The sequence below is a fragment of the Leucoraja erinacea genome, chromosome 38, assembly GCF_028641065.1.
Source record: "Leucoraja erinacea ecotype New England chromosome 38, Leri_hhj_1, whole genome shotgun sequence".
Taxonomy (NCBI): Eukaryota; Metazoa; Chordata; class Chondrichthyes; order Rajiformes; family Rajidae; genus Leucoraja; species Leucoraja erinaceus.
Genome location: NC_073414.1, coordinates 10,653,526 through 10,678,977, shown reverse-complemented (window position 1 = coordinate 10,678,977; position 25,452 = coordinate 10,653,526). Strand labels below are relative to the sequence as shown.

General features: G+C 44.1%; 1 protein-coding gene across 5 annotated transcripts in view; it reads right to left on the bottom strand.

Annotated features, from left to right (window-relative positions):
• The window catches only part of LOC129714278 (ryanodine receptor 1-like), a 525,269-nt gene extending 500,068 nt beyond the window's left edge, over positions 1-25,201 (bottom strand). For all 5 annotated transcript variants that reach the window (XM_055663830.1, XM_055663832.1, XM_055663834.1 and 2 more), the window contains exon 1: positions 25,067-25,201. In XM_055663830.1, the coding sequence (XP_055519805.1) occupies positions 25,067-25,114 (48 nt within the window). In that variant the 5' untranslated portion in view covers positions 25,115-25,201. The remainder of the gene's footprint in view (positions 1-25,066) is intronic.
• Between the last annotated feature and the right edge of the window lie 251 nt (positions 25,202-25,452).

The following is a 25,452-nucleotide window of genomic DNA, read 5'->3' as shown; positions in this document are numbered from 1 at the left end:
GATCCGCAAACCCTCAGCATAGCACCGTAAGGCTGCGTACTCTCCCCTCCCTACTCAATAACCAAAAATCTGTACCCCCCTTTTGCTCCGGTATTTTATTTAATCCACATGTTTAATCAATAATGTTTTATTATTAATGTTTAATGCTTTATGTGTCATTCCTAACTGTCACTGTATGTCGTTGTCACTTGCTGGCATAACACCAAGGCAAATTCCTTGTATGTGAATACTTGGCCAATAAACTTATTCATTCATTCATGAACCAATGAACAGGTTTATTGGCCAAGTATTCACATACAAGGAATTTGCGTTCGTGCTCCCCCATAAGCGACAACATAACATAGTGACAGTTAGGAATGACACATAAAACATTAACAATAAAACATTATTGATTAAACATGTGAATTAAACAAAATACCAGATCAAAAGGAGGGTACAGATTTTTGGTTTTTGAATTGAGCTACTATTCATGGAAAAAAGCTGTTTTTATGTCTGGCTGTAGCAGCTTTGACAGTCCGGAGTCGCCTTCCAGAGGGAAGCGATTCAAAGAGTTTGTGGCCAGGGTGAGAGGGGCCAGAAACGTAGAAACATAGGAAATAGGTGCAGGAGTAGACTATTCGGCCCTTCGAGCCTGCACCATCATTCAATATGATCATGGCTGATCATCCAACTCAGTATCCTGTACCTGCCTTCTCTCCATACCCCCTGATCCCTTTAGCCACAAGGGCCACATCTAACTCCCTCTTAAATATAGCCAACAAACTGGCCTCAACTACCTTCTGTGGCAGAGAATTCCAGAGATTCACCACTCTCTGTGTGAAAAATGTTTTCCTCATTTCGGTCCTAAAATATTTCCCACTTATCCTTAAACTGTGACCCCTTGTTCTGGACTTCCCCAACATCGAAAACAATCTTCCTGCATCTAGCCTGTCCAACCCCTTAAGAATTGATCTTACCCGCTCACTTCCTGGCCCTTGCAGTGTACAGTTCATCAATGGAGGAAAGGTTGCAGCCAATAACTTTCTCAGTTGATCGGACGATTCACTGCAGCCTCCAGGTGTTGTGCTTGGTGGCTGAGCCAAACCAGACCATGATGGAGAAGGTGAGGACAGACTCTACGATGGCCGTATAAAATTGGACCATCATTGCCTGTGGCAGATTGTGCTTCCTCAGCTGCCGCCAGAAGTACATCCTTTGTTGTGCCTTTTTGATGATAGAGTCGATGGTGGCCCCCCATTTAACGTCCTTGGAGATGATGGTTCCCAGGAACTTAAAAGACTCCACAGATGTGACTGTGGTGTTGTTGATGGTGAGTGGGGTGATGGGGGAGCTCTCCTAAAGTCTACAATCAATTCCACTGTCTTAAGAGCATTGGTTGTTGCGATGGCACCAGGATGCCAGCTGTGTCACTTCATGTATGTAGGCAGATTCCTCCCCATCCTGAATCAGTCCAATCAGGGTTGCGTCGTCCGCAAACTTGAGAAGCTTGATAGAGGAGTCAGTGGAGGTGCAGTCATTGGTGTAGAGAGAGTAGAGGAGAGGCAAGAGTATGCACAAGACTTTCAAGAATCTTCATGACTACAGTGGTCACTATTACAGGCCATTAAGACCAGTAATCATTGTGTTTTTGGGTACAGGGACAATAGTGGGGACTTTGAACCCAGAGTTGTGTATGCACATGAACGCATGAAGCAGCGCGTTCAGCAGCAAGCTGACAATTACAATAAGTCAGCTAAAGACCTTTCCACACTTCATGCGGCGACACAGTGCGAATGCAACCCCTCGTACAAGGAAAGAAGAGTTGGGAGAAAGCCATCGTTTCTCGTCAGCGTGACGACCGTTCAAAGAATGCTATTCCGCCAACATAGTTATGATTTTGACATCAGCTACTGACAGGTGAAGCTCATGTACCTTGCGGATACACTGTCACGTGCAGTTAGTGGTACTCCAAGCAGAGAACAAGCATTCGAGGAGGTAAACATGCTATGACACTTGCCAATTCCAGATGAGCGTCTCGAGCAAATTCACGATGAAACAGTGAAAGAAGACACTACAGATGCTGAAGCATGTCTTCATCAGTGGTTGGCTTAGTGAACGAGATAGGCTACCAGAGCAGCTCATGCCTTATTACCGCTGTAGCGATGAGCTAGCAGTCCAAGATGGTTTGATCTTCAAGGACGAGCGCGTAATCATACCAATAAGCTTGAGAAGAGACTTGAAAGAAAAGATACACTCTTCACATCCAGACTCCGAAGGCTGCCTGTGACGAGCACGCGAATGCCTATTCTGGCCTGGCATGAGTAGCGACATCAAGCAGTATATTGCTACATGTGATGTGTGCTGCACCTACGAGGTGAGCCATCAAAAAGAGACACTCATGAGTCATGAGCTACCGACAAGGTCATGGGAGAAAGTCAGCACAGATCTCTTTACGTGGGACGGGAAAGATTATCTCATCACCGTAGACTACCATAGCAACTTTTTCCGGAGTAGACCGGCTGAGAGACACGAGCAGTCCAACCGTGATTTGCAAGTTGAAAGCTCATTTCGCGAGATACGGCAGCGCGACACAAGTTGTGAGCGATAACGGGCCGCAGTAAACATCGGTCACATCTTGCCAGTTCACAAGGGAATGGCATTTTGAGCACCTGTGCAGCAGTCCCAGTAATAGCAAAGCGAACGGGAAGGCAGAATCAGCCGTCAAAAGAGTGAAGCAAATCATGACAGAGCAGCAAATCACGATCCGACCCCGAACTAGCGATGTTGGTTCATCGTAATACGCCTTTGCAAGGTCTGAGCACAGGCCAGGCTCAGTGCCTCATGAATCGTCGCACACGAACACTTCTGCCGATGACAGCAAGCCTATTTGAACCCAGAGTTGTGTACGAGCATGAATGCATGAAGCGGCACATTCAGCAGCAAGCTGACAAATACAATAAGTCAGCTAAACACCTTTCCAAACTTCATGATTGCGAAAGTGCGAATACAACCCCTCGTATAAGGATAGAAGAGTTGTGAGAGAGCCATCGTTTCTCTCCAGCTTGGTGCGTGTTCATATGTGGTTCAGAACCAGTCTGGCATATACCGTCACAATCACGTACATCTCCGCAAGATGTGCAAAAATCCACCAGACGAGCTAGTTGCACGTCAACACGCGAAGTGCGGCCAGACCATCAAAGACCAGGGCGAATCTACTTCACCGACACAGGCTTTGAAACAGCAGCCAGCGCCTACTGAAAATAAAACAGCTACTGAGTGAGCTGGCAAAAAGAAGGATATTGACATAAATAACACAGTGAGAACTCGCTCAGCTCGAGTTGTGAGACCGCGTAAGTATTTCGGAGACTATGTGACCCATTGATTTTGTTCTCATCGATTGTGATGGCTGTATGGGGTTGCAAGTATGATAACCAAGTTTGTGTAAATAAGATAATGAGAAGAAAAGGACATTTTACTTTAGAAAAAGTGTTCTTTTCTCACTTAGACAGATATATGCCAAGAGAGCATACATTGTACAGTTGTACATTTTACTCTTTTGGAAAAAGAGGGGATGTTATGATATGTGTAATGTGCCTTTAAAGACATAATAAAGTCCACGCATGCGCGGGGGTTTGCAGGCATGCGCAGGAGTTTTAGCTACTGGAAAAGCTTGCCCTTGAACAGTGCGGTCCTGGAGATATCCAGGACTTCCTTGGAAACATCCTGATAATATCATAAATCCTGAAGAATCATTGTGACCGCTTGTCACAATGAACATGCCTCTTGAGGGCAATATTCTTTACCAGCATGTCCAGGTACACGACCACTGGAAACATTCAAACTTTCACACCTTCCCCACAACCCATGATTGATACATACATTCAATAAACCTCAATAGTTCATGGCAGCAGGAAGAGGGCCATTAGATGTGTGGTACATCCTTTAAAATCTTAAAGGCATTTTAACTGACAACTTACTCCTTTTGAAGGTACTCTCCCACACAATTGAGAAGATACAGCTTATGTGCTATCATCTCTTCCCTTTGTACCATCAAGAATAGAAACAGTGATTCATGTACACTTCTTCCATCCTAGTGTCCTACATTCTACGTTCACATGTACTTTTTATTGCACTGAAGAATTTAAACATAATGTCCACATTATAAATGTCAAAGAAATTATAGAGAATGGATAAGGGATAAATTAAGATTATAAATCAAGGGAAAGACAGATTTCAACATCACTCTTCCGAAACAAATACAGATTTGGAGCCGCTATTTGCAGGTAAATATAGAACCAACAATAATAGACAGTGAGGAGGAGTATACAAGTTCAGAACAAGATCGCTCCTGCACCCATGCAGAACTCACTGACTTCATCCATTTCACCACTAACTTCCATCCGGCATTCAAATTCACCTGGACCATTTCCGACATCTCCGTACTGTTTCTAGACCTCACTACCTCCACCGCAGGTAACAGACTACTGACCGAAATCTACTACAAACCCACTGACTGCCATGGCTATCTGGAGTACACTTATTTCCACCCTGCTTCCTGTAAGGACTCTATCCCCCAAACCAGGGCATCAGAGATGTCCTCATTCTTTAGGGAACTCCCCTCTTCAATTTATAGATAAGGCTCTCACCAGGGTCTCCTCTATATCACTTGGCTCTGCTCTCATTCCTCATCCCCCCTCCCCCCCCCACTCGTAACAAGGACAGGGTCCCCTTTGTCCTCACCTTCCACACTACCAGCCGTCACATATAATAGATAATCCTCCAACATTTTCGCCACCTCCAACGGGATCCCACCACTGGCCACATCTTCCCATCTCCTCCTGTCTGCTTTCTGCAGAGATCACTCCCTCCGTAACTCTCTGGTCAATTTGTCCCTTCCCACCCAAGCCACTCACTCCCCTGGTACTTTCCCTTGCAACCGCAGGAAATGCTACACTTGTCGCTTTACCTCCCCCCCCTCGACTCCATCCAAGGACTCAAGCAGTCTTTCCAGGTGAGGCAGAGGTTCACCTGCACCTCCTCCAATCTCATCTATTGTATTTGCTGTTCTAGGTGCCAACTGCTCTACATCAGTGAGACCAAGCGCAGGTGAAAACCTCCACTCAGTTCGCATTAACAAACCTCATCTCCCGGTGGCTCAGCACTTCAACTGCCCCTCCCATTCCAAATCCGACCTTTCTGTCCTGGGCCTCCTCCATGGCCAGAGTGAGTCCCACCACAACTAAGGAGATGGTGGTTGACTTCAGGAGGGCGGGAAAACAACACCATACACCTCTGCACATCGATGGACAAGTGTGAAGTTCCTAGGACTCCACCTGTCAGATGACCTGACGTCCGCGACCAAGACCACAGCACTGGTCAAGAGAGCCCAGCAGCAACTACACCCTCTCCGAAGACTACGGAAAGCAAGTCTCCCCACTACACACCTACAAACTTTTTAATAGGGGGACAATCGAGAGCACATTAACCTACGGCATCACCTCCTGGTTCGGGAGCTGCAAGGCGTACGAACGGCACCAACTAGACAGGATTGTGAAGACCGCCAGCAGGATTATTGGTGCTCCACTCCCTTTCCTGCTGGACATATACAGGAAGAGATGTATCAGCAGAGCCATCTCTATCATCAAAGACCCCTACCACCCATCGCATCACATATTCTCCATCCTGCCATCTGGGAAGAGGTACAGGAATCGTGCCGCTGCCAATCGGAACGCCTGTTGATGTTTAGTAGAGAGTAGAGTGTTTAATTTGTTCATGATATATGTATTTTTATTTCTATTTATTTTTTACTGCACACTGAATGGACATTGGTTGAGCAACGTTTTTTTGTTTCCTCTGGGTATGCGAGTACTCAGGAAAATGACAATAAAGCTATACTATACTATACAAATTGGAGGAGCAGCACTTCATATTTTGCTTGGGTATTTTACACCCCAGCGGTATGAACATTGACCTCCAATTTCAGGTCGTCCTTGCTTTCTCCCTCCTTCCCCTCCCAGCTCTCCCTTAGCACTGTTTCCGCCTCTTCCTTCCTTTCCCCACCCCCACATCAGTTTGAAGAGGGGTCTCAACCCAAAACTTCACCTATTCCTTCGCTCTATAGATGCTGCCTTCCCTGCTGAGTTTCTCAGGCATTTTTGTCTACCTTCGATTTTTCCAGCATCTGCAGTTCTTTCTTAAAAAAAATACATCAGTTGAGAAGGTGGGCCATAGAATGGCACATAAAATTTAACACATAATGGCACATAAAATGTGAGGAGTTGTACTTTGGTAGGTCAAACCAGGACAGGAATTACATAGAGAATGGTGGAACCTTGGAGAGTGATGCAGAATAGAGGGATCTTGGTATACAGATGAAAGTGGTGATGCAGGTGAACAGGTCAGTGAAGAGGTCCTTCACATGCTTGCCTTCAATGAAGCCCAAAATATGCATGCTGATCCAGCCCAGTTAATGCTGTAAACAATGACATTCACTTAAACACAGACAATGGCAAAATTTCAGTCTTAGTATTACTAGATCTCAGTGCTGCATTCGACACATTCGATCACAACATATTACTAGACCGTCTAGAAAACTGGGTGGGACTTTTGGGCACAGCATTAAAATGGTTTGAATCGTACTTGAAGGACAGGGACTACTTTGTGTCTATAGGTAATTACACATCTGAGCGTGCAAAAATTACAAGTGGAATTCCCCAGGGCTCCATTCTGGGGCCTCTTCTGTTTAACATCTACATGCTTCCACTGGCTCAGATCATGAAAAACATCAAAATATGTTACCATAGTTATGCAGACGAGACACAAATCTACACAACAATATCACCAGGACACTATAGTCCAATACAAGCACCGAGTAGATGCATTGAGCAAATCAACGATTGGATGAACCAGAATTTTCTCCAATTAAACAAAGAAAAAACTGAAATAATTGTTTTTGGAGCCAAGGAAGAACGATTAAAAGTTAGCACCCAGCTTCAAATGGTAATGCTAAAAACAACAAACCAAGCCAGAAACTTAGGAGTAGTCATGGACTCAGACCTGAACTTCAACAGCCACATAAAAACAGTCATAAGGTCAGCCTACTATCACCTAAAGAATATATCAAGGATTAAAGGACTTATGTCTCAGCAGGATTTGGAAAAACTTGTCCATGCATTTATCTTCAGCAGGCTCGAATACTGTAACAATGTCTTTACAGGTCTCCCTAAAAAGTCGATCAGACAGCTGCAGTATATCCAGAACGCTGCTGCTCGAGTCCTCACTAAGACCGAAAAAGTAGATCACATTACTCCAGTTCTGAGGTCTTTACACTGGCTTCTTGTCTTTCAAAGAATTGATTTCAAAATACTACTGTTGGTTTACAAAGCACTGAATGGTTTAGGGCCAAAATACATTTCTGATCTTCTGCTTAGCTACGAACCACCCAGACCTCTCAGATCGTCTGGGACAGGTCTGCTCTGTGTCCCCAGAGTCAGAACTAAACATGGAGAGGCAGCATTTAGTTTTTATGCACCACATATCTGGAACAAACTCCCAGAAAACTGCAGGTCTGCTGCAACTCTCAGCTCTTTTAAATCTAGACTGAAGACTTTTCTGTTTGCCGCTGCCTTTCAGTAAACAATACAATTTATTAATTACCTATATTGCACTGTAACTTCTATTCCTGGTTTTATTCTATTTTAAATATTTTATTGGATTGCTTTTAATTTTGTAATTATTTTATCTGAATGATCTAATAATCGTTTTACATCAAAATGTCATTTCATATGTTTCTTTCCAATGCTTATAATGTTTTATGTAAAGCACTTTGAATTACCTTGTTGTTGAAAGGTGCTATACAAATAAACTTGCCTTGCCTAAACAAGGCCAGCGGCGGTCACTGCTGCTGCAACACAACCTCTGCATGCTTAGAAAATATATACGTGATCTGACGTTTGAAGGCAAGTTCAGAGTGCCCTTATGACACTTTTCTGACACTGCCTTGAACCATCAGGCCTGGAAATGGATTGCTTCATTGTCTGAGAAGTTGTGAATGCAATTGAATGTCTCAACTTCTGGAAAGTCATTGAAGTATGTAATGATGGATGGTTCTAGGACACGGCCCTGAAGAATTCTTGCAGTGATGTCTCAGAACTGGAGTCATTGATCTGCACCGAGCACAACCATCTTCATCTTTGAAAGGAAGTCAAAGATCCAATTGCAGAGATGAGTGCTGACGCCAAGAGGGCAGAAAACTCCCAGGATGTGCTGCAAGGATAGGCCACTACGAACAAAGACCTACATGCGGCAGTAGGCCTGGTTCATGGCCGCAAAGGAGGACCCGGCATGCCGCTGCCTGCAGAGGAAGTTCGAAAGCCACCGAGCTCAGCCCCGAAGACCAGAGAATAGAGGAGGAGAGAGCTACTGGTAACGATAGATGCTAGAAGAGGGCCTGTATGAGAGGGAGGAGGCTATTGCCTCCTGCACCTTCAAGGTCGGCATCAGGAGGCTACCCAAGACATAAATGCACTCGGGCAAGGAGAGGGATATTGGTTCTCATGCCGAGCTGGTCGAGCTTGGCTGAGCACGCCCTGTACATCCAGCATATGAACCGGACTTTGGACTTTTTCTTGTGCAAATGGCACCAAAATATGACAATTTCTGCATGTAAGAGCTATACAAAAAGAATTTCACTGTGCAGTGCATACCTGACATATACGAACCATTGAACAGTATAGATTAGAAAGATTGTGACATGACGTTGTAGAAGTAGTTGGTGAAACCACAATTGTACTGTGTACTTCTTGTCGTTCAGCTACAGCAAGGACATCATTAAGTTGGAAAGGGTGCAGAAAAGTAGATAGGAGAGAGATTTAGGAGAGACAATGTTTTTAGTCTACACCAGAAATGAGCTGCATAAGGAAGCTACAGAAGTGAGTAATTATGATCTCTAAGAGACATTTTGACAGATATAGGGATAGGAAAGGTTTAAAAGGCTCTGGGCCAAATGCGACCGGCCAGTGGGTCAACTTGGTCTGCATGGAAAAAGTAGACTAAAGGGCCTGTTTCCATGTTGTACAGTTCAACGACAAGTTGAAGTGTTTTAAAAGCAAAATTGAGCGAGTTCAGACCCAGCATATTCCCAAAAGGGTATATGTAAAGTACAACAACAATTCAAGGAACATTGTGGGCTTGATTATATTAAGATCAAGAGGGTAATCAGAGATTGAGTGGGCCATCATATGAATACATCGTAGCTAGAACTTAAGGGAAGGAAATAGATATTCTAGTGCACGTTTTCATTAAGATGCCTTTGCATCTAATACCTACTTTTAATACATAAAGGTGGCCCTATCCCCATGCTGGAGAAGGCTGAAAAAAGCCATGGCCCTGATATTTTTTTTTATCTTCATCAGCCAGTGGCAAGCATCAGTTAAGATAATTAGAAGGCAATAAGTCTTTTGTCGATGGTCCAAACTTTACTGGATAAAATCAGAGAACAGAATGAATCTATACTTAGAAAGCTAGAATTTATCATGATAGGTCACTGTGGCTTTGTTCGTGGGAAGTCCAGCACTGCCAAAGATGAAACTAACTATCTAGATTAGGGCATTGGGTTTAACATAGTCTGCATGGACTTTGGCAAGGTGTATGATAAAGCTGGTAGTAAACCTTTAGCAATGGTTTTGGCATCTAAAAGCGAAGTACATACACAATAAGGAACAGGGGTGGAAAACCCGGGGGGGGCCAGAGCCTCCATGTTTTGAGAGTTGGGGGACATCCCCCCCAAGTTTTTGTGATCCGGATTTTAAAACCCGGTGAAATCTCCGCTTTTCCGCGAGACAGTGGAGGGTGGGACTGATGACCGAGGGAGTTGGACGAGAGAGACATCGGTGAGCAGGCAATGGGGGCGGGACATGATTCAGCGCAGTGATTGGAGGAGTGGGGGTGGGACTGAGTATAGAGCGCGGTGATTGGAGGAGGGAGACGTGGCACAGACCTTGCGCCTCATCCGCAGCCAGGATCGATCCCGGCCTGTTCTCCGGCGCTGTCCTGTCCCCTCCCGAGTACCCCCTCCCCACGGGTGGCTAGAGAGGTCGGAAGCAAAGATCCTCCGCTATAGGATCTTTGGTCGGTAATCAGATGGGCCAGCGCAGGGAAACAGCGCTAAACCCAGCTAACTCTGCCTGTCCCGCCAGGTGAACCTACAGCCTTCCTGGGCTTGCAGGAAATATGGCTAGCGCGGAGAAGCAGCGCTGGTGGCCCGTCAGTCCAGACAGGGCTGTAGTTAACCCGGTGAGACAGGCAGAGTTGAGCGCTGGATTGAGCCTCCGAAGCAGTGTGTGTGTGCTCATGCACGCGGGGCCTCTAAAAAGTGTCCCTCGGTCCCCTCCATATTTTGATAGCGAGTTCCGCTCTTGAGAAGGAAGAAGTAGAGCGGAAAGGGTTTACACGGATTTTTTTTCGAGAGGGTGGTTTGAATTTGGAATGCACTACCTAAACTCTCCAGGTTTAATAAATAGAGGCAAGTCCTGTGTTACAGCCATTTGGGTTACAGAAATTTGCACTTACAGAATCCAGTTTACTTCCCAAGAATTTGAGATGTGGTGGAATAAAACTGAATGAATCAACAATTTTTTTTTTTTACAAATTGTGCTTCTTAATTCAAGAGCATATTATGTGGCTTTACAGAACATTAAAAATCACGATGTGGACCATTTGGGGAATGAACGTCATCCCCCCCCCCCCCCCCTCCCTTCGCATATAGATGAGCACTTTAATCACCAAGGCATGGAGGACTACGGATCATGGTGGTAAATGATTAGTTACAGATGGATGCTTGATGGTCAGCATGGACAGGGTAGGCCAAGGGACGTGTTTCTGTGATAGGATTCCAAATGCAGATTGTGTTTTAGTTTTACTGAGCATGTGCAGTCAGTCCACAAAGAAGACTCCGAGCTCTCTATTGCCTGCCTCTTGAATTCCTAATATCTTGCACCAAGGTCCAATTTGACTCTTGATATCCCTACTCTGGGTAGATGACAATCTATTCCCCTCATCGTTTAATACACTTCTGTACGATCACCCTTCATCCTCCTGCCTTCCAAGACAAATTCATAGCCTGCCCAACCTTCGCCTACAGCTCAGGCCTTGCAGTATCCTTGAAAATCATCACTGCACTCTTTGCAGCTTAATTACATGCTCACTTTTGCAGGGTGATGAAAACACAATACTCCATATTCAGCCTCACCAACATTTTGTACAACTGTAAAATAACATCCCACCTTCTATGTGTAAGAAGGCACTGCAGATGCTGGTTCAAACCGTAGACACAAACAGCTGGAGTAACTCAGCGGGACAGGCAACATCTCTGGAGAGAATGAACGGGTGACGTTCCTTCCCATTTCTTCTCTCTAGCGATGCTGCCTGTCCCACTGAGTTACTCCAGCTTTTTGTGTCTATCCCATCTTCTACACTCAATACCCTGACTGATGAAGGCCAAAAACCTAAGGCATTCTTTACCACCCTATTAACATGTGATGCCACTTTCAGGGAACTATGTACTGGTAGTCCTTGATCACTCTCCTCTACAACACACCCAGGGCCCTACCATTCATGACGGACCTGCCCTGGTTTCACATTCCAAAATGCAACAATTCACACCTATCTGCATTCAAAGGGACTTTGAGAATGCTGGTGCAGGATTTCTCAAAGGTTAATTTGCATGTTGAGCCGGCAGTAATGCTAACATTCATTTTGAGAGGACCAGGTTATAAAAACAAGGATGTAATGCTGAGGCTGCATCCAGCGCTGGTGAGGACATATTTAGAGTATTGTGAGCAGTTTTAGGTCCCATATCTGAGGAAGAATGCGCTGACATTGACAAGGGCCCAGAAGAGGTTTACAAGGATGAACACAAGGATGATAGGGTTAGAAGTTTCTGGACTTGCACTCGTTGGGTGTTTTAAAGGATAAGGGGGGGATCTCATTGAAATCTACTAGATATCAAAAGGCCTAGATAGAGTGGACATGGAAAGGATATTTTTCAGTAATGGCAGTCTAGAACCAGAGAGAATAGCCTCAGCATAAAAGGACTTAAGTTTAAAATGGAGATGGAGGAATTTCTTTAGCCAGAGGATAGCGACTCTGGAATTCATTGCCACAGACAGCTGTAGCTGCTAGGACATTAGGTTTTTTAAGGCATAGATTGATTGGTCCTTGAATAGTATGGGCATTAAAGGCTACAGGGAGAAGGCAGGAGGTAAAATAGATCAACAATGCTCGAATGGCAGAGTACTCAATGGGCTGAATGGACTACATCTGCTCCAAATCATTTATAATCCATAAACAGCAATGGGCACAGCATTCATCTTTGAGACACACTACTAGTCACAGGCCTCCAGTGTGGAAAAACAACATTCCACCACCATCCTCCTTCCATGAAGTAAATTCTGTGTCCAGTTAGTTAGCTCTCCCTAGAACACATGTGGTCTAACCTCCCACAGTGCACCCTCCGTCCCCCTCTCCCTCCCCCATGTGGAACCTTATCAAAGATCTTGAAGTCTATATAGACAACCATTACAGCCTAGTCCTCTTCTACCTTCTTGGTTATTCAAATTCGTAAGACATGATCTGTCACGTACGAAACATAGAAATATAGAAAATAGGTGCAGCAGTAGGCCATTCGGCTGATCATCCAACTTAGTATCCTGTACCTGCCTTCTCTCCATACCCCCTGATACCTTTAGCCACAAGGGCCACATCCAACTCCCTCTTAAATTTAGCCAATGGCCTCAACTACCTTATTTTCTCTTTACCAAGTCAATGTCGCCCATATTTCAAGTCATAATTTAAGTCTCTGGTGAACAAGGAGGTTCTGAGCAATTGCAAATGAAGATTGCTGCCATAACTATGAGGGTTTATTATTTTGAAAGAGCACTGTTAACTAAATTTTCTTCCTTGAATACATTATTTTCTCTTTACCAAGTCAATGTCACCCATATTTATGTTGTATAAACTTCACACCTATCTATGCATATGTTCTACTTGTAATATTTGCTCAGAAGTTCACGTGGTTCATTATTTTAAATGTAATTCTATTGAACTTGGTATAAACTGATCACAATAATATCCTTTTTTTCACTTCAGAAACACTTAACTATCCACTTCTGCAACATAATGTTTCGACATGTTTTGATGTTAATAAATGTAACAATTGTTTCCAAAAAGGAAAATTAAATGAAGGCACCTTTAATAAATTTCCCAAAGACCTAAATATCAATGTTAATAATTGTGTTGTTAAATCCCTTTCAAATCAAACTGCCTGCGAATAACATAACCCAAAATGCCGATGAAAACGTAAAAACACTTTGCTTTTACGTTGTTAAAACACATTGAAGATAGTGTGGCACTCAGATCTGTCTGAGTATTGTTGTACGCAGGCATCCATTTCTTCACTTTTTGAGTACTAAGTGGAATTGAACATTGTTCAATCTTGAATGAACGCCTCCACTTCTGATCTTACGAATGAAGATCATTGAAGCCGAAGGTAGCGTGGTCCACAAACACTGCCCGACAAAATGTTGGGAGAAGATATAATTGCACTTTAACAACCTTTAAATTATTTTCCAAAATAAAAGCGACGACTCTAAAGAATTGAGTACTTTTACTTGGGCTCCATTTGCATCAGTTTTACCACAATTCTTTGATGCCATGCTCAGTAAACATTGCCTTAACATCAGAGACAACCATCTTCATGTCACCTCTGGTATTCAACCCTTCTATGCAGTAACAGGACTGTGAGGTCTGGAGCCAAATTCTCTTGGTGAAATATAAACCAATCGCCAGTGAGCAGATTAAGAGCTGCGAACATGTTGCCAACACTTTCTAACACTTTTCTGAAGATTAAGATTTCACCAAAAATGCTACATAATTTATTTGTTTTAAAGTACAGAGGAATCAGTGGCTCGGCAGACAAGAATGCCCAAAAAGGATACTAGGTCATTATTGATAACATAATTTACAGAAGCCAGTCAGCATATTCACTTCAGAGGCAAGGAGGCCTAGATGCTTAAGCTACCCACGTTACTTCAGATTTTTGTGTCTATCTTCGGTTTAAACAGTTCCTTCCTAAACAAGCTTTAGAGGGGGTTTTTTAAGTTTGTGGCTGCTAATAATAGCGTTGTCTTATGGATCCTATTGAGAAGCAGCTGCTGTCCTTCCTCAACTGTCAGGCATAATTTTTCAGTGAGGAGCTGGCACTGATGGTCAGGAGGGAGAGGCTGCATTACCTCCACTCTCCAGTCAGCTCTGCATTTTCTGAATAAGACATTTGGGCAATTTTCCCAATTAGCAGACAGACAACTCCAATGTTGTACTTGGCCTTGAACAGCTTGGATTGAGGAATGTAATACCAAGAAACTGCAGATACTGGTTTACCAAAGACAAAAGCTGGAGTAACTCAGTGGGTCAAGCAGCATCTTTAGAGAAGACAGATAGGTTTCAGGTTGGGACCCATCTTCAGACTAACATGCGAGTGCGGTATTCTGAAAAACGCAAGGAATCATGGGATTTGTCAAAGGTCACTCGCTATAATGAAACAGCTAACGAAGCACTGACTGTATAAACTGTGTATAAATTCTTATCTTTATTCATGATTTATGTGTAAACATATATTTAATCTAACGAACTGGGTTGTCAGGTAGCGGGAGAGCGGGGTGTAACAGCGAGAGAGGGGGGGCAGATGCAAGTGGGAGATAGGGGGAGAGTCTGGACCGGCCCAGACTCAACCTGCGTGGAGAAGCCGGGACACCCGGGAGGGGACGGGGACGGCTCAGCACCAACTCAACAGCACCCGCAGCGCAGGAGACCCGGGCCAGAGGCCCGACCCCGGACGAAACATGCAGATTCAGAACTACCGAGAATGTTTATAGCGAGTGACCAATAACCTGGGCATGCGCAGTTGGAATACGGAACTCGCTTATTGCAGGGGGTGGGGGGGATGCGGGAGCTGGAAGTTAGGAACAGTCAAACATGGCCAGTAATAGGTGAACTCAGGCGACGCATTTTTTTTGATAAGCAGATTTTTGGACAGATTGAGCTGAAAAAAAATGAACCAAAAATATAAAGAACTACAAATTGTGAAGTTCGAGGATAGAAAAATTGTGAATTGTGAAGCTGGAGGGGAGAATGAAGCAGAGGAATGAAAGTGGTGCAAGGTCAACCAAACTTCAGGGAGCAGGGGAAGGGGGGGTTAAAAAGAAAATAAAGGGGTGGGGTTAGAGGAAGAAAGGAAAGGGGGAAAGAGAGGTATTTGTAGAAATTACCTAAAATTGTTCCTCAGGTTGTTGCTCAACTGTCTTGGAAACTGCTTTCTCACCTTCAACCACTCTGTTCCTAGCTGCAGGGTTGACTGTGCGTGTGGAAAAATGATTCTGACTAAATCTAGGTCAATACCAATTAGTCCATCCAGTTATAGTCCATTCAGTTATAGTCCGACAAAGAGCAAAAGCCACCCAAAAAACAAGCTGATTAATTAATGTGTCGCCAGTTGTGGGTCAATAAGGCAAAGATACATGAGAACACAATGCTCTTCAAAAAGTTGTGTATTTTACATGATACAGAACAAAAACAGAAAAACAACAAATAAATAAACCAAGTTCAACGCTAAATGCAGCTCAACTCTGCCTGTCTCGCCGGGTTAACCTACAGCCCTGCCCAAAGATCCCTGCCTGGACTGACAGGACACCAGTCAGGCTGCCGAGAGTTTTTCGTTTGACCTGGGCATGCAAATCAAGTTTCGCTCTGATCTTTGCCCCACGGACATCTCCCTCCTCCAATCACCACACTCTATCCTCAGTCCCACCCCCCCCCCTACTTCCGACACTTCCCTCCTCCAATCATCGTGCTGAATTATCATGGTCCCGCCCCCATTGCCTGCTGACTGACATCGCTCTCGTCCAATCGGCACCCTCGATCAGCAGTCCCACCCACTGTCTTGCGGAAAGCGGAGATTTCACCGGGTTTTAAAATCAGGATTACAAAAAGGGGGGGGGGGGGGGGGGGGGGGGGGGGGTTCGTCCCCCACCTCTCACAACCCGGGGGGGGGGGGGGGGGGGGGTGGGAAAGACATGTGTTCCCTGGCCCCCCAGGTTTTCCGGACCTGGCACCAATTAAGGCTCAGTGATATTTGAGTTACCATACAGCCATACAAGTTAAAAAAAACACTACACGATAAATTTAACACAAATATCCACCACGGTGGAATCAACATTCCTCGCTGTGATGGAAGATGATAAAGTGATGGGTCTTTGTCCCAAATATTATGGAGAGCACTGAATGTTCCCTGATTCTTGATTCTGCTATTCTGGGCAAGAGACTAAAGAAGTCTGAAGGGTCTCGACCCAAAAGGTTACCTATTCCTTCGCTCCATAGACGCTGCCTCACCCGCTGAATTTCTCCAGCATTTTTGTCTACCTACAATACTCCAAAGGTGGCCTCACAAATATCTTGCACAACTGTCGCACATCATCCCAATTTCTACACTCAATACCCTGACTGGTGAAGGCGACTGTACCAAAAGAATCTTGACCACCCTATCTACCTGTGACGCCACTTTCAACGAACATGTACTTGCACTCCTTGATCCCTTTGCTCCACAACATCCACCAAGGCCCCACCATTTACTGTGAAGGTCTACACATTCACCAAAATGCAACACCTCACACATATCTACATTAAACTCCATTAACTATTCCTTAGTCCCCTTACCCAACTGATATGGCAGGACTGACATTGACTAGGATGGCTGACTAACATATTATGAAAGAATGGGTCGACTGGGCTTGTATTCGCTGGAATTTAGAAGGATGAGAGGCTATCTTATAGAAACATATAACATTCTTAGAGGATTGGACAGGCTAGATGCAGGAAAAATTTTCCCGATGTTGGGGGTATCCAGAACCAGGGGTCACAGTTTAAGAATAAGGGGTAAGCCATTTAGGACCAAGATGAGAAAAAGCTTTTTCAGCCAGAGAGTTGTGAATCAGTGGAATTCTCTGCCACAGAAGGCATTGGAGGACAATTCACTAGATGTTTTCAAGAGAGAGTTAGATTTAGCTCCTAGGACTAAAGGAATAATAGGGTATGGGAAAAGACCAGGAACGGGGTACTGATTATAGATTATCAAACATGATGCTAATCAATGCCGGTGCTGGCTCGAAGGGCCGAATGGCCTACTCCTGTTCCAATTTTCTATGTTTCTATCCAGTTGGTTAGTTCTCCCTGGATCCCATGTAGTAGTATCCCAGAGTAGTCTACCATACGGAACCTTATCAAATGCCTTTCTTTCTGAAGTCCATACTTTGCCCTTGTCGACATTAGTAATTTCTTCAAAGAACTCAGATTCATAAGACAAAGTTCTCCAAAGATGCTGCCTGACCCATTAAGTTACTCCAGCAATTTGCATTTGTTTTTGTAAGCCAGCCACTGCAATTCCTTGTATCCAAATACAACATTCCTTCTGTACTGTAATAGTACGATTAAACGAGAACTTACCAGTTCGAAGTTTGATCGTTATTTTATGAGGCGCACGTTGAGGAAATACGTGAAGAACCCCGCCAGGACACATGCGTGTCATTCTTCAAAGCAGCGGTGTGAAATCGCAGATAACTGTAATGACTGAACATAGTAAGATTATAGAAGAAAATACCAGTTGAGTATATAATCAAGGGTGGGAGCGGTGGGCACGTATTTCCTCAACGTACTCCTCATAAAAAGGCGATCAAACTTCGAACTGGTAAGTTCTCGTTTAATCTTACTATTTTACTTCGGAGTCACGTGAGTGACGTGAAGATTTCAAAGCTCTGTGATTTCATGCTATGGAAACGTGTCCATGCATCACATCTGCCTTAATTGACCGTGGGAGGAATTGTGTTAACATGTTTAGACATGAATCCAACATTGAAATCAATGATAAATTGTTAACAACAAATTATAGCCCCTATTTATGGGCTGAAATTATATTACAGAACTTAAAATTGGCTCTGCAAAGTTCCAGTTTACTACTGGTTTGTGGTAGAATAGTTGGAACATTTTCCCCTGATCCATCCTGCTGTCTCGAGGATTTGGTTAATTGGTTCATCCAACTCCATAGCTGCCGATGTAGTTGCAGCCCTGGTGGAATAAGATTTGAATATGTTAGTATCCACCCCTGCTGTTGTTAAAACCCGTTTCAGCCATCTGGAAATAGTTTGAACCGACACTTTTTTGTGGGTTGTTTGTGGCTGATTAGTAGTGCCATCTCATAGCCTCATAGAACATGTTTTTGGTGTTCTCCATATAGAACAATAATTGTCTTATTGTACAGAGACGATATCTGTAGGGTAATCCCCAAATTCTATTTTGAGGCCTGATGATCCCGGTCTGTTCTGTTTGACTAATTCATAATATGAAATGTTATATTCCTGTTGAAGAAGTCATATAGTCCAGCCTTAACTTATGTACGACTGTACCCTTAGTGCTGTGACCAAAGCCATCAGCATGACTGTTTTGTGCGTCAGTCTTAGCAGGGACAGAGCTGTTGCTGGAGACCAATTCCTAGCAACGTTAGGGCAATACTCATATCCCATTTAGAGAGTACCTGGTTTTTGGGGGATTGATATTAAAAATTCCCCTCATAAGTTTGATTACCAGGGGTGAGTCCCAACAGAATGACGCTCTGATCCTCGCCATAGATATGTTGAAAGGGCACTTCTGGCGCAGTTAATGGCACTGTAACTGAGCCCCTCATCATAATGGAGGCCTGCCAGGAATTCGAGAACAGACGTTATGTTCATCAAACTGTAGGTGATGTTGTTTCTGTGACAATATATCTCCCATTTCCTGATGTATACCAGATATAGTTTTTGGTGGACTGTCTGTGGCCCGCTGAGATAATGTTCAATGTTCGGTCCGCCAGTCCCAGTTGCAGTAGAGGTTTCTTTAGACTCTACAAATTGATAGGTTTGTTGTTTTTGACATGGATGGATTCCCCTGTTACGGGATGAACCAATAATCTGGTTGTTTCAGGATGGTGATGCATGGTTAAAACCCATGTTGAGTATCACAGGGAACCATGGTTAAGTAGGCCAATCGGCACTACCAATTAACAGACGCTGAGTCTTGTTGTATTTTTCGTAATACCCGACTGATGATGCAGAAAAGGAGAGAATGCATAGATAAACAATTGCCCCCTCAATGCAGTGAAAAGCATCTGTCCCTGCTGTCCCAGTGTCTGGTTCCCAAGAAACACAGTTTGGTAACTGGTGATTAAGTCTTATTTTATTGAATTTGCACGACCTGATGTCTGTCACTGAATTTTGGATTACCTGGTAGGTAAGTAGCTGATATTCCAATATTTCTCTGGATACACCATTACCAAATTGTGTTAATCAGATTGTCACTCTGTAGTCTAACATGACACGCATGCGTCCTGGCGGGGTTCTTCATGTAGTCACTCACGTGACTCCGAAGTAAAATTCAGAGCTAACCTTGACAATGCAAATGTTTGTTGAACATATTGAAGCATTATTTTCCGATTCAGATATATTACCGGGAGCACCAAACTAACCTGACATAATTTACTAATAATATTATTCCTTGTGTTAATTACTATTACTCTTAATTACTGTAAGTCTTAATCATCATTTATTATTTTGTTGAAAATGATAATGATTGAATATTCCATTTAAAAAGCAAGTGTTTCTGAAATTGCTAGCTTTCTAAAACATATGCAAATTTCCCAACAAAACGGAAAATATTCCCTTCAGTATCAATAAATTGTGACAAAAATCAAAAATACATCTTGTTTCTTTGTAAGGTCTGACATTTTTGTCCCACAAATCTCCCATTCAGTGCACAAGCTATGACCCATAAATTTGCTGTTTTGAGTGTCAAGAACATGCGTTTAGTAATGCATTAAAAATAAAATCAGAATGCCATTTAGCCTTCAAGCTTTCATCACCATTCAACATGAACATGGCTAATCTTGCTCCCGTTATCTTCCTGACATCCCTTGATCCCTGTTTGAGGTGAAACAGAGCTAATCTTAACAAGTTGAAGACTCTGCATCATAATCAGGAAGGAGGGAATAGAAGTTAGGGTGGGCCAAGGGATGTCTCCGATACATTAAAACTGGGGTGACAATGGGGATAAGCTGTAAATAATGGGCCTGTCCTACTTACGCGACTTTTACGGCAACTGCCGGCACGTGTCATAGGTCGTTGCAGGTCGCCGAAAATTTTCAACATGTTGAAAATCCAGCGGCGACCAGAACAAGGTACTCTTTAGGCGACTACTGACGACCTTACAGGCTTCACCCCACGACATGTCACCAGGGCGTCGCCTGTGTGGTCGTGAGTAGTCTCGTCAGTCACCCAAAGAGTCGTAGCGTATTTCTGGCCACACCAGGTCAACGGTGGATGCAATTTCACATTGCTCTCCACTCCACATTGGACCACTTGAGCAATAAAAACACCTACGTCAGGCTGTTGTTTATAGACTACAGCTTGGCGTTTAATACCATCATCCCTTCCAAGCTGGTTACCAAGCTCACGGAACTGGGCCTCTGCGCATCCCTCTGCAATTGGATCCTCGACTTCCTCATCCACAGATCACAGCCTGTTCGAATCGGAGGAGCCACTTCATCCTCAGTAACAATTACTACGAGAGCACCTCAAGGTACGTGCTCAGCCCCCAGCTTTACACCCATGACTGTGTAGCCGGACATAATGCGAACTCCATCATCAAGTTTGCCGATGACACCACTGTGGTTGGACGAATCACAGATGGGGACGAGTCAGAGTATAGAAGTGAGATCGACCAACTGACCAAATGGTGGCAGCACAACAACCTAGCTCTCAACATCAGTAAGACCAAGGACCTGCTTGTGGATGTTTGTAGGGCAAAGATGATGACCCACAATCCTGTTTATATCAATGGGACGATGGTGGAAAGGGTCAATAACTTCAAATTCCTGGGCGTGCAAATAACAGAAGATCTTTCCTGGACACAGCACACCGATGCAATTGTAAAGAAGGCACATCAGCAACTACTTCCTGAGAAGATTACGGAGATTCGGCATGAAGAGGATTCCCCTATACTTCTTCAGGTGCACGGTAGAGAGCATTCTGACTAGTTGCATCGTGGCTTGGTTCGGCAACTTGAACGACCAGGAGCAAAAAAGACTACAAAAAGGTGTGACCACTGCCCAGTCCATCACCGGTTTTGACCTCCCCACCGTCAATGGGATCTATCGTAGTCGCTGCCTCAAAAAGGCAGCCAAAATCATCAAGGACCCACACCATCTTGGCCACACACTCATCTCACCATTGCCATCAGGACGAGGTTACAGGAGCATGAAAACTGTAACATCCAGGTTCAGGAACAGCTTCTTCCCCACAGCCATCAGGCTATTAAACACAACATTGAATAAGCTCTGAGCGTTGAACTGCAAAATACTATTATTATTTGTTATTTGCGCTATATTTGTTATTTATTGAACTGTTTCTTTTTTTCCCCCCGCTATGTACAATGTTTACATATTCACATATTCTGTTGTACTGCAGCAAGTAAGAATTTTCTTGCCACGTCCGGGACATATGACTATAAAACACTATTGACTGCCACTGGATTTTCAACATTCAACAACCTATGACGGGTGCCAGAAGTCGATGAAAATATTGCGTAAGTGGGATAGGGCCCATAAGGCACTCTGGTCAACAATAGAAAATTTTAGGAGAAATCTTTCCTCACCTCAGCCTTATTCTCAGACTGTGACTATTGGTCCTGGAAGCTCCCAACCTTTGGGAATAAGCTCCCAGTACCTAGTTTTCCCAGTCTTTTTAAGGGGACCGGTGGGGAGTATCCTGCAGCTGGGGACGGCTTCAGGTGAGGGCTGGTGGGTGGGGGAGCATCCTGCAGCTGGGGATGGGACAGCATTAGGACCGGTGGAAGGGGGTGGGGGGGGGGGGGGAGCGCTGTCGTGGTCTAGCGCTGCCGTGGCCTACCTGTCCGAGGGCAGCAGGAGATGTCCGGGGTGACCCTGGGCTCTCGGGAGTCAGACAGTAGTGGCGGCCCAGGTGCCTGGGCCACCAATGCAACGGGCCGGTGCCCCGTCAGTCCAGGGCAGTCTGTTAACCCAGCGGGACAGGGAGAGTTGAGCTGGAATTAGCACTTCTTCTCCACGCTGGCTGTAAGCCTGGGCCGCCACTGCAGCGGGCTGGTGTCCCGTCAGTCCAGGGCTGTCGGTTAACCCGGCGGGACAAGCAGAGTTGAGCTAGAGTTAGTGCTTCTTCTCCACGCTGGCTATAAGCCTGGGCTGCCACTCCCGTCTGACTCCCGTCAAACCAGGTTCACCCAGGACATCTCCGGCCACCCCCGGACATGGATGGGACACTCGGGAGGGGACAATCCAGTAGCAATTCAACAGTGCTTGCAGCGCCGGAGACGCGGGTTGAATCCCGACTACGGATGAAAAGCAGGTCTGTATTCATGCAGCAGCACAGCTGCTGAGAATGTTTATCGCGAGTGACCTATGACCCGGGCATGCAGTCGGAATACCGAACTCGTTTATTGTTTCAATTAAAAGGCTTTTAGACAGGCATATGAATATTCAGGCAGGAGTTTAATTTAATTTGGCATAAAGTTTGGCACAGATACTATAGACCAAGGGTCCTGTTCATGAACTGTACCGTTTTGTACCATATGCCATTTTAATCGCTGCTGCACCTATACATTTATTTTCATTGACTGGTGCACAAGGACATCTCACTGTTTGCATCTTTCCACATCTATCAATGTTCAGATAAAAATTTGTAATTCTGTAATTGCCACCAAAGTGGATAACCTCGCAAATATTAACATTATAATGCATCTGATATGAATCTGCTTATTCCTTCAGCCTGTCCAAAATGCACTGGAATTGCCCTACATCTTTCTCATCCAGCTTTATGTCATCTGCAACATGGGTATATGACATTTCCTTGCTACATCAACATTGTAAATAACTGGGGACACATATATTTCTCCTTTGTATCCTGTCAACCAACCAATTATCCATCTACATCAGAACTTTTTCCCCCAATCACACTCATGCGCTACTTCTTCATCCACACATTAATTATATCCTTGAAAGAATTCTAGTACATTTGTCCAGCTTGTCATTCTTTTCCTATTTATGTTCATTTGAATCAATGAGAGGAATAGATTGGGTAGATGCACAGAGTCCCTTGTCCAGAGTAGGTAAAGAGGACATAGGTTTAAGGTGAAGGGGAAAAGATTTAATAGGAATCTGAGGGGTAAGTTTCTCACACAAAGGGTGATGGGTGTATGGAAAAAGCTGCCAGAGGAGGTAGTTGAGGCAGGGACTATCCCAACATTTAAGAAACAGTTAGGATAGGACAGGTTTGGAGGGCTATGGACCAAACATGGGCAGGTGGGACAAGTGTAGCTAGGATATGTTAGCCGGCATGAGCAAGTTGGGCTTATTTCCACACTGCATGACTAATTCTTCAACTACTTAGCTTTTACATATTTTATAATGGAGCCCATCATTTCCCCATTATAATGCCATATATCAGCAGCTACAATACTGTTGCTGCGGATGGTATTGACACCTTCAGGAGAAGATCTAGAATCCTGTTCCTTTCGCGCTTCAAAGACTCATGCTTGCATTACATCTACACAAGTGTCAGGAAAGGACAGGATTCAGGCTTTTTGAAATACCACTTTTTCTTGCTGTCTGAGAGCCTGTCAATGTTCACAGTCATGAGGAAATGGCTAGCTGGACGTGTTATCAAGAAGAAGTGAATGCCTTCAGGACATGAGAAAAGATAAACCGGATAATTTTTTTTAGAATGGGATTATCATTAGCGTCCCTAAAGTCGTCCAAAAGGTCTCAGATCTAATTTTCTATCTTAACCATATGAGAATTTAGTATGCAAGTCATAAATCATGAAATAAAAATGACATCAGAATTAGGGCAACAGCAACAGGCTGTTTCTAGCTGACGGGGGAAGCAAAGAAAGCAGGCAACAAAATCTCCCTCCACAGATTTATTACACAAACTATATATAACACAGAATGTGCATTCTCAGCACAGGCAGTGCTGCAATTTGGAACAGTTAATTTAAAATCATGTATTTGCAGTACATTAGATAGAAATATGAATGCTTTCCAGATCTAATTGAAATTGAAATCTAATTAAAAAATCTTGGAATTGTGAATTTAAGTTCCCAAAATAAATCTAGATAGCTATAGTTGGATGTTTAATGTAGTATTTTAAATCCACTTTCCACACACATTCACATTTGTATGTCTTGCAGGACTTCAATCGATTTGTCTGCCTCCTAAACAAATTTTAGATAACCAGTTTTCACATGCAACCTTTTTTTAAAGATATCATTCCAGTAAAAAAAAACGTGTTAATAACATTTACATACTGTTTCCATTTTAACGCAATTAATATTGATGAGACACAATTGTCGGTTACTTTATGGAAGTTTATTTTCACCTTTGCTAAACCAAAAATTCACTTTGACTCAAACTACACCTGTCGTTATGTTAGAAGCAAAATCCAAGCAAATAAATGAAAGAGGTCAATTATTGGATTAAAGCCAACATAACGTTCCCAATTTCATTGCACCTGAGTATTTAACGCCCTGCTTCTACTTTTCCTTTTCAATCTTGAGGGAATGATTCTTGGTTGTCATTCAACTACAGCCTTTAACATTCATTCCAAGTGCAAATTATATATAGCGAGGTATGAGTCAGACTTTTTTTATTTAAAGAGCGAGCATCTTGCAGCATTTCGCTCCTACAAATTCTTGTCAGCATAAACTCCAAAGCCAATGCTCAAAGAATAAAGTGCAATTTTAACATGGAATTTAATAAATATTGATTTGTATATCCTAACAATATATCCTATCCATACTCATTCCATTGTATTTTATATAACACACAACGGCTGTAATAATAAAGGAGTACCTTCACCAGGATTAACACCAGGATGATGCGACACAAAATTATTGAAGTGATGCTACGATTCACTTACTGTTCTCAGGAACAGAATCTCCTCTTCTCCTTCGCCGCCCTCGGCCATGGTTTATCCGCGCGCTCTCTCCCCGTCCACCGCTGGTGCCGGACTAACGGTCACAGCACCGCGCGCCTGCCAGTCTCCCCACGCGCCCTGAGCCCCGCCCACGTCCCGCCCCGCCCACAGACAGCCACCGCCCGCCCACGCCCCGCCCACCGAACGGCTCACGCCCCGCCCACGTCTCGCCCCGCCCACAGACAGCCACCGCCCGAACGGCTCACGCCCCGCCCACCGAACGGCTCACGCCCCGCCCACCGAACGGCCCACGGACAAAGAGGAAGGAAGCTTCGGGAGGGAGGAAAGTGAGAGCGAAATAGAGAGACAGAGACAGAAAAAAAGTGCGG